The sequence below is a fragment of the Osmerus eperlanus genome, chromosome 6 (genome assembly GCF_963692335.1).
Source record: "Osmerus eperlanus chromosome 6, fOsmEpe2.1, whole genome shotgun sequence".
NCBI lineage: Eukaryota > Metazoa > Chordata > Actinopteri > Osmeriformes > Osmeridae > Osmerus > Osmerus eperlanus.
Window position 1 is genome coordinate 20406384 of NC_085023.1, and position 10770 is coordinate 20417153.

Below are 10770 nucleotides of genomic sequence, written 5' to 3' on the forward strand. Positions count from 1 at the left end.
CATGCTGCGATAAAATCTAATCAGACAGCCACCAGAAACCTCTCGAAGGTGGACGAGAATCATCCCCGTAGGTGGAACTGCGTCACAAGCTGTGACCCAGTTCACAGCGGCGTGACATCGCTCTCTCGCCCCCCCCCTCGGCCCAAATTGTCGGTTAGTTGTGTCTAAACGACCGTGGGCACCCGCTTCCGGAACTCCATCCAGCCGTCCTGGCCTCCGCCCACCCCGGCACACACTGAGCGCCCAGATGGGGCGAACAGACGGAGCCGAGGTGAGAGAGAGAGGGAAGGAAGGAGAGGAAGATGAAAGGACCTGAGAGAGCTGGAGGTGTGAGGCAGCCACCCTCGTCTCCGCAGTCGAGGCTGGGACACGAGGGAGCAGCTGGAGGTGTGAGGCAGCCACCCTCGTCTCCGCAGTCGAGGCTGGGACACGGGGGAGCAGCTGGAGGTGTGTGAGGCAGCCAGCCTCGTCTCCGCATTCGAGGCTGGGACACGAGGGAGCAGCTGTCGACAGCTGACAGGGACTTGTGTCTAAAAGCAGATGATTCTTACTGTCTCCTCACTAAGGTGGCACACACACTCTGGCCCTTGTCTGACTCACAGCAGTGTTGTTAGCTAGTCCTGAGGCGGCTGGTGTGAACTCACATGCGCCCCCGGTGGGTTCTGGAAGGAACTGGCCCGTTGTAGAATGGAGAAACCCTGCAGCAGTTACAAGAAGAAAACTCCACAAGTCTCCAGTGATAACCTCCAAACCCAATTAAATTTGGTTTTGCTCTGAGGAAAAAAAAGGCTTTTCTACCTTTGTAAAAGGTATTTGTTCCCATAAGTCCCTTGTACATGTTCCTTCAACTAGATGTATTGATCTTTGTCATGTATTGTCACATGCTAACAGCTAATAAAGGAAAACAAACAAACATATTATTACATGAGGAAAACCTGATTAGAGTGCACTGTCCTTTTTCTCAAACAGGTCTGCTTTGCTCTAGCCCTAACAAAGGCCATTGTTGTTATGAATGACATTCACAAACTACGCAGTCAACCTCTCATCAGTGTCTATGAAGATGTAATCAATACACTTGATTATAGAAGAGATAGTCCCATTGACACGGTTATTCTGACTATAGAAGTGGCGTTTGGTCTCATTTAGAGAACTGAGGGAAGCCACAAACAGAAGCACACACTCTTTAATTCTTTAGGATCCAGTTTGAGATCAATCTGGCTTTCATTTCTAAAATTGATTTTGACTTCAATTTCTATTTCATGCCTCACTCCCACCATTATGTTAATAGATTGGAGGTGGGTGGCTTCTTCAAAATCTGCTCAGAACAATCTCAGTTTTTATCTTCCCTGTTCACATTTCCCTCCTCCAACATTTGTACTGTTCCCATCAAGAGCACAATGTAGAATATCCTATAAGACATATAAGACAGAACAAGATCTGGTTAACTTTGTTAGAATTACAAGGGTATAATTCATCTAAATGTGCAGTTTTATGTCTATCAAATCGAATTTAATTTGTGGAAGCTTTTTTGTTCGTTACTCAAATGCCACTTTCGTTTGCACACATACCATAACCCGCCATCCACACTTAGACCTGTGTCTAAGTGTCCCAATGTTACAATAGTGGCCAACATAAAATCAAAATTCTCAAACCAGTGTGATAATAAACACCACCAAACGTGTTGGTTTTGAATTCACCCTTTTAAAATTGAAATATTAATTTATTTAAATGTAAAAAACATTCAGATCCCAAAAATCCCAAAAATTAAAAATTCAAATATAACTAAATTCTGTCGTACACTCTCTCCCCTAACCATTATTCCCAGATTTTGTTAAATTGCTTCTTCGCTCACATCAGCTCCTCAAACCAGAGCGGCAGTAATCTGAAAAAAATCTGAACTGATTTAAATAGACTGTTTGTCGTGACTCAGTTAAAACCTCAGATATTCCTCTCATCTCCACCCCTCCTCTTCTCCCTCGCCTCGTTCCAGGCAGGACCACATCTCGTCTCTTTTGTTCCCAGGACCGTCATGGCAGCCATTAAATCAGTGGTTTAGGGGCTGGGCCAGATGCCCTACCCTTGGATGTTCACCAAGATTACATGCAATCGACTGCGTGTGTGACAATCCCAGATGTGTATGTTTTAAAACGCTGCGTAATGACTGGGCTGTGTAGGACTGCTGTGTAGGACTGCTGTGTAGGGCTGCTGTGTAGGGCTGCTGTGTAGGACTGCTGTGTAGGGCTGCTGTGTAGGACTGCTGTGTAGGACTGCTGTGTAGGACTGCTGTGTAGGGCTGCTGTGTAGGACTGCTGTGTAGGACTGCTGTGTAGGACTGCTGTGTAGGGCTGCTGTGTAGGACTGCTGTGTAGGGCTGCTGTGTAGGGCTGCTGTGTAGGACTGCTGTGTAGGACTGCTGTGTAGGGCTGCTGTGTAGGGCTGCTGTGTAGGGCTGCAGTGTAGGACTGCTGTGTAGGGCTGTTGTGTAGGGCTGCTGTGTAGGGCTGCTGTGTAGGACTGCTGTGTAGGGCTGCTGTCCCCAATCGTCCCCCATTCACAACAGAACCCGACGACACTGAGGTTTCACCTGTGAGACATGAGGGTGGCAAACCTTCTGTCATATCCCTTACCTCTACATCTCCTTCTTTCTTTCTTTCCCTCTCTCTTTCTATGCCTCTCTCTCCCTTTTCTCTCTGTTCTCACCCTCTTTCCCTCGCCCTCTCTCCCTCCCTCCCTCTCTTCCTGTCTCACAAGCAGGAAACACTAATACTGTTCGGATAACAGTGCGCTGAGTCACTTCCACAGACGTGAGTAGGAGTCATGCTTCTGAATTCTTCAGAGTTTATATCAGCGATGCCTGACGGTGTGTGGTGACGTCCTGGGGTCAGCCCGGGTCAAGCGTCTGGGGAAATAACACGATGATAACTCTTGACGAGCATGATGACGAGTGTTGATCAGAAGAAGATCGGGCCTGGTAGCTGAAGCTCTACTCTACCCACTGAAATTCTGTCAGAGCCATCCACTGAGAGATTCCTCTGTTGGGAGTCAGGTGGCTGAGCGGTTAGGGAATCGGGCTAGTAATCAGAAAGTTGCCGGTTCAATTCCCGGCCGTGCAAAATGACATTGTGTCCTTGGGCACTTGCCTCGGAGGAATGTCCCTGTACTTACTGTAAGTCGCTCTGGATAAGAGCGTCTACTAAATGTAAATGAAAAAAGAGCTCTTCTGATGCCATCAGCTGAATCAGGCGTTTGGACTGAAGACAGACACAAAGAATTCTACATAAACCAGGAAGAGGAAAATACTGGAGACAGATTGTCTAAACAAGCCAACTGTAAAGTAAAAAGGAGATGAGGTGCGAGGTTTGTGGGCACATCCTTCAGGTCTGTGCTCACATAAATCTGGTTTGAGTCAGACTTGAACAAGAACAGTAAGCCCATGTACCTGCACTCCTTCTCCACTAGGGGGAAGCACCCATCCACATTCTCTCTCTCACACACACACACAAATTCTACACAGCACGACCCCAGACTGCCATCTGATGTCCAATTTTAGCACACGACTTAACAATCATCCAGACCCATACATGGTGGCAGGCAGCCTACTAGCAGACAAATAACTAGACAGCATATACAAGGAAATATGAGATTGCAATTTGGCTCGTGTAATGTGAGGCAGGACAAATGGACTGTAAGTGTGATATGTGGAAGAGAAGATCTATAATGACCATATCATTTAATGTATTTACTTGGGAGATGCTTTTACCCAGATCCAGTTGAACGTGCAACCTCTTGATCGGTGTTCCAATGCCCTCACCACTGTCTCTCCCGAGGAAAAGAGCAAAGAGATGCGTCGTTACAGCCATGTTTGTTGTTACATTTGTTCTTACTTCCCCAGAGAGATCAATAACATGCCACTCTCTACATCTGCTAGTGTCTGAAACTGTACATGTGCCATTCCCATTCCAGGCACCAGAGGGCGCTGTGGTGTAAACGTTTTCAATATTATAAGATTTATTTTATTCTAATAATAATTTGGTACTTTTTGCCAAACTAGGACTGCATTTATAAAACAGGCAAAACAACCTTCTTAATTATAATGTCACTGTTCTCACCCAAATTAAATACAACCATTTATTCTTAACTGTGCGGAATGTCAATCCTATTAAAAATGGCAGCTGCTACTGACCACAGAGACTGACCATATACAGAACAAATGCCGCTAGGCTGAACTAAGCTAGCCCGTTTCATAAACACACAGTCCTAGTCTCAGAGATATGCATTAGGTTAAATGTAGCCACTTACCCACAGCTGTGGCGGACAGGCCTGAAATAGCCACTGGCTAGCAGAGCTATGAGAGCTGAACATTATTTGAGAACAGAGTTAAGTCAGTCCTGTTGAAGGGCAGTTAAGTCAGTTCTGTTGAAGGGCAGTTAAGTCAGTCCTGTTGAAGGGCAGTTAAGTCAGTCCTGTTGAAGTGCAGCAAGTGTCCAAGTGTACAAGTGACACTGAACTATTAGTGAATATGTTGTACAGGAGTTGTATGTTGTACATACTATAATATAATAGAACTATATTGATATCCAGGCAGTGGCATATTCTGATCTCTCTGTCTTAACCGTATACCTATGCTGTTTGTGGATGTATAGTCTGTGTTGTAAAAGACTTAACGTTCACATTCATATGAAAAGGAAAAGACATCCCATTGATGGTTCTTTTTACAGTTTATTGTATAATATAAAACTACAAAAGTAAGACTGTTTCAAATTCATACACACTTGCCCATCTTTTTTTAAATGTATATTCTACAGTCCATATCTTGATGCCAATACAGTGGTACAGTTGATTTACTCTTCTTTGATCTGTTTCTCAGGCGGGTGTGTTGGTAGTATTGCATAGAAAAAGGCACAGCTCTAAGGTCTGTGAAAAATACAGCCTTCTTATTTGGACAGGGGAGGGGAGATCTACCTGGACTGCTCTATACGTTTCCCAGTGAACAGACAACCACCCTTTAACCCAGACACCTTCATATGGCTGGGCCGAACTTAACAACAGGTTGAAGACATCGATAAACTGGCATTCATGTCAAACAGTGATCACAATCCAGAGAGTGAGATGAGTCGTGTGTGTGTCCCGTGTGTACGGGACTTCTGGCATTGAAAGTCTGACAACTGGCTTTGGAGTCTCGACGTCGGAAGTTGGAAAGTTTGTAGTATTGCTGCTTGAACCGTCACTTTCACACAAGCAGAAAATTAAAATATGTAAATAAAGATTATATTAGGGTCCAAGCACCTTGTGGGTCAAACCGCCACCCCGAATAAACAAACAAAATAAATGAAAACGAGATACAAACATGGCACCCACCCAGACTACATTCCTACCTGCAGAGGACAATCCTACTACACACATTTACAATCCCCCCCCCACCCTCCCCCCCCCCCAAAAAAAAAAACTTCCAACAACAAAATAAATATATTTACACAGGAAAACAAAACTGAGAATAAATAACTCTGATAAGAAACTTATCACTCCAAAATTCCAAAGATAATAATTAAAGGTTATGAACAAGACACCCACCCTTCTTTCTCCAAGTACTCATAATCAGTCACACCAACCATGTGGGAGATGGGCTGAAATACTATTTCTTCCAGTAGGAAATGTGTATAATCGTAGATTTCAACTTTCACGTTACATGGTGGCACTGCAAAAAGGCTATGGGCCCAGTACTGTATCTCTGCCTTTTATCAGTAACGCCCTAAACACACTCAAATGTACAAAGGTGATTGATCACATTGAACCAATGTGCAAAGCTTGCACATCATTACAGCACCTACGTACATTACCATGCAAAGTCTTGCCTTTTCAACAATGCAATTTTTTTTAATTTTATTTTTTTTACTAAAACTAAATCTACCTTAACCCTTGTGTTATCTTCGGGTCATTCTGACCCATCAGTCATTGTGACCCACCGTCGTATTGCGACAGATTTACCGCATACAAAGACAAAGTGAAGCATTTTCTTTTAACAGCTAGGCTGTCTCAGACCCCCCACATTGCAAAGGTTAAAAGAAAATTATTTTAATTTGTTTTTGTATTGGGTAAAATTGGGTAAACACAACGATGGTTCGTTATGAACCTTTGGGTCATGTGACCCGAAGGCAGCACGAGGGTTAAGCAGAGTTGTAAAGGCAGAGTAGTGGCCAGTGAAAGGTGCCACCCAGGACCTTTGATTGCATACTTTTATAAACAAATGATGTGAAGCGAATCAGATAAGAGCTGTTAAACATGGGCCGTGTGTGTGGATGGACAGTAACCATGGTCCCTCACGTCACCCACTCTCCGTCACAAAACCAGTCAAGCTGGTTCAGCTTCCAGACTTAATCACGTCTAAAACACTGTTAGTTCATTTCTTGTAAACCAGTATATGTATAAAGTGAAACATCACTCCATATGTGTGAAGATAACCAGGCTTCTGATAAACAAACAGTGGCATCCGTTCAATCTGCTAAAGTAACTTCCAGATACTATAGTCCAATAGTAGTACAGTACAATAGTGGGACAACAATTTTGATTAGTTTTAATTTCATATTATATTAAATATTAAATTCAATATCATATATTAAATTAAATATTTCATATTTCAATAGATCAGTCAAAAATGTAAACAACCGAAGCGGTGAACCTGTATAGTTGAGATAGGCCCCTGGGTGTTCCGATGACCTCGGACGTGGTCATGTGACCAACGAACGCAGGAAGCTTCGTGGGAGAGAACTCCTGAGGAAACGATTGACGACGTCGAACAGACCGAGAACACACGAGATGTCGACATCTACCTGCAGCTCAGTACTGCTCCAGAGCTTCCAAGACGACCTGCATACTATCACAAATCTCTGATTAGTAATACTAATTCATAACATTAGATGGTACTGTTCTCTACCTCTACCTGAACATTACCGCAAACCAGCACGACGACATCTATGAACACATTAAACCTGAGCCAGCTGGTGTAACCAATGCCTTTTAAAGGGGTCTTATTTCAAATGTACCCAAAAACAAACCTAGGCTTTCATAGCTTTTCAGGAAGCACCAAAGGCTAAGATAGGCTTAGCCTTTAAGACAGGTATTTCAAACATCTACTAACTCTGACTCTCCTATGAAACTAAATCTAAATAATAAATAATAGCTAATAGCTCGAGGGAACCGATGAGATGTGATAGCGTACACCGCCTGAGGGGAGCTTCCAGTGTTGCCACAGAACACACATCTCCCCTGACATTCTGCAAAAACATACAAGACTAAAACATGGAGGGCTTGTTGCATTCACTGAAATCACAATTATTTTGGTCAAACATTGTAAGTTCTCCACAATACAAACTGTATGAAACTCATCATGCAGGGGGCAAGGCATGCGTGTCACCGAAGGAACAGATGCCAGTCAAATCAACATGGCAGCCCATAATCTCATAATTATGAATGGTACATATAGTGATATGGATTTCAATATATACACACAAATGTGTATAAAGACATCAGAATAAAGCTGGCCAGTGAGTTTGATTGGCTGCCATTTTGGAGGCTGGAGGATTTGCGCACAAGCATGCATAGTAACTATTAGTGCACTTGCTGTGCAGCATAGCGGCGATCAGATGTTTTGATGCCTGCGTCCTAGAAACCTGTAGTCCCTGTAGTTTGGTTGATTTTGTAGTTAATATGCAACGTTTTCCTGTTAACATCTTTGATCAAACATCACTGTTGAGAGCGATCCCCAAGAGGAGCGTGTGGGGATTAAGAGTGGATCTCAGATCTGGTTTGTTTCTTTGACGGTATGACAGAGATGCTCAGGTCAGTGAGTTCACACTGTGACATCATCGAGTAAAGCTGTTCATGGAATTCTGGAGTTCAGACGGAACTATAACCCACAAGGGATAAACAGAAACAAATTCGATTGATCCTGAAGCATAAAAAAAATAATAATAATTTCAATATTGCTACACACTGGTAAAACAGATCTTGCTAAAAAGTCTGTGCTTGCTTTTCTTTTATAAAGTAACACTTGCAGAGGGATATAAGTTAAACAACAATCAATACCTATTATTTTCTAATCAGTAATTATCTGTAAATCAGTCAAATCAGATACATTTAAAACAGTCCTAACATCCATGTTTTACAGTGAAAAGAGACAACAATTATAAAATACACATTTAAAGTTTAGCAAATGGTCGCATATGATGAAGGCACTCAAATCTGCTGAAAGCCATTTTGTGTGTGTGTGTGTGTGTGTTTCCTGGGTTTGAAAGACAAGCCCAGAGCATGCACAGTGTTGTGCAAGTAGCAGTAGTACTCTGTGACCTCACCGGCGATCCTTTCTGACGTTGGATCGATCGTTTTGAAAACTGTACAAAACAGCAACTGTAAAGATCTCTAAAGAGACGCGTTGAGCACCGCTCGTCAGATCCGGGGGTCACGACCCCACCAGAACCTCCATGATGTGGTCCAGTTCGCTCAGGTCGATTTTAAAAGGCTGATTGGGTGTGACCTGGGGGGCGGGGCCACTGTAAGGGGACGACAGAGTCTTGAGGAGGTCGTCCGCGGTCACCATGGGCGACAGTTTGGACAGGCCGCCCCCGGGGGCAGCGGCAGAGGTCGTGCAGGGGTCAAAGTCATACATGGAGGTGTCGATATCGGCAAACAGGATGTCGTCGAGTGCCAGGTCGGACAGGAACCCCGACGAGGAGGAAGGGGAGGAGCTAACGGAAGAGGAAGGGGAGGAGCTTACGTCTACCAGGCCACTAGAGGGCGTCTGTTTGGCCTCAGGACCACGGCCGTCGGCGAGGAAAACCGGTCCCTCCCCTTTCGGACTCCCCGTTTTCGTGCAGTCTTTGGGTTGTGTCGTTGGACAGATGGTGGATTGCAAGGGGGGCAGTTGAGGGGGCAGTTGTGGGGGCAGTTGTGGGGGCAGTTGTGGGGGCTGTTGAGGGGGCTGTTGAGGGGGCTGTTGAGGGGGCTGTGTGAGGGCCGCTGTGAGGGAGGTAGTAGTGGTGTGAGGAGGTACAGTCAAGGGTGGGCATAAATCCTCTTTGTCGTTCAGGGACAAGAAAAAAGTGTCTCTGTGTGGGGCAGGCACAGGGACCCTGGGGGATACCTGGTTTGGGAGAGGGCCGGGAGGAGGGGAGGGGGAAAGGGGAGGTGTTGGAGGGGCGGAAGTGCAAAAGGAGGCATCGCCGTCCTCCTCCAATAGCGAGGCAGGCGTGAGGCAAGACTCCAGCATGGCGGGTCCTGATTGGACTGACTGACAGGTGGGTGGAGTCAGGGGGTGTGGCGAGAACGGCGTCGCCGGCGACAACACCGAAGACTGCTGGGAGAAGGGCGTGGACGTCACCAACGACAGCCCCCCGAAAGAGGGCGGGGCCTCGCGGAAGCCCTCGTCCATGGGGTCGTCCGGCGGAGGAGAGGGCGGCAGGAGGAGGGGCCTAAGAGAGCCTTCCTGTTTGAGCTCTTCCTGGATGCGACGGAGCATGTTGTTGATGAGCACCCGCCGCTCTAAACCGGGCTCGCGGAGCGGACGCTGAGTGTAGAGCTTCATGAGGGAGATGTTGAAGATGGTCTGTCTCTGCAGGGTGTAGGACACCTTGGACAGGCCGTCCGGGGCTGCGGCCGCCAGCGCTTTGCCTTCCAGCCCCTCTTCATCCTGGTCCAGTTTCCGCTTTGCCCCTTTACCAAACATATATCTGCAGACCAGGATAGGAGGGTTAATGTTTATTTGGAAATTTCGTTCAAATTGAATTAGTCATGTATTTGGTTCTGGAAAAACAGACAGCATCTGGACTATAATAACAGCAAACATGCTAATGTTACGTTCTAACGAACAACACTGTGCCAAACTGCAAGTCTGGAAACAAGCCTGGATATCTTAGCCAGATGCTTTCAAATAGATATTTACATTCTGTAATAAATAGTTTGACAGTATATTATACAGTCTTTTAGTTGGGGAGCAAAGTGGAACGTCCATCAGATGAATCTATCTAGCAGCAGACACTTCATCACTGTAATAGCATGCAGTAAACATGCCTTGTTTTTAGTTGGTTTGATGGTATTGAGAACATTCAACAACTAGCAAGTGACTGATAAAACTGCAACAACGTATCAATCAAAGGGTTAACAGCCTGACAGGTAATACCAACAGAACAGTAGGGCAGAGAAAGAGCGTTGCACGCAAACACACACGTTATATAACAGTGTTCCTCTGCTGTACCACAGAACCATGAGGGTAAAGTTACAGCCTCCGTCGCTCACGGCAGCCATATTGGAACATTACACTGTCACTCAGGAGGAGGAGGAAGAGGGTAGGAGGAGGGATGAGGAGGGTGTAGGAGAAGAGGGTAGGAGGAGGAAGAGGGGATGATGAGGAGAAGGGCGGGTAGGAGGCCAAGGCACAGACAGACTCACGCCACAAGGTGGCGTTTCAGTTTCCCTCCCTCCTTCTCCTACACAGAACAGCTCCAGTATAGAGACACCTACTGTAGCCACCCTGCTGTAGTCTGCTCTGTACTGATCTCTCCCAGTCCAGCCGTAGGCTACGGCACGGTAATGAGGAAGAAAAGACCTACAAGCCTGAAGGCATGCACACTCTGTGGTGCTCACATCAACGGCAGGGCTTTCAGACCGTGACACTGTCAATGAAGGGTTTGTTAAATGGTCACCAAGATTACAAGCTGCCATACAGCCAGGTGCTGAAGCCTGACTAGGAGAGAAATAATGTGTGATAAGAGACAGAAT

The 10770-nt window shown here is 45.6% G+C and overlaps 1 protein-coding gene across 3 annotated transcripts in view; it reads right to left on the minus strand.

The window, feature by feature from the left end:
- Positions 1 to 4699: 4699 nt before the first annotated feature.
- sertad2b (SERTA domain containing 2b) overlaps positions 4700 to 10770 on the minus strand; it is a 21820-nt gene continuing 15749 nt past the window's right edge. For all 3 annotated transcript variants that reach the window (XM_062464330.1, XM_062464329.1, XM_062464327.1), the window contains one exon: positions 4700 to 9722. In XM_062464330.1, coding sequence (XP_062320314.1) covers positions 8456 to 9718 — 1263 coding nt within the window. In that variant the 5' untranslated portion in view covers positions 9719 to 9722 and the 3' untranslated portion in view covers positions 4700 to 8455. The remainder of the gene's footprint in view (positions 9723 to 10770) is intronic.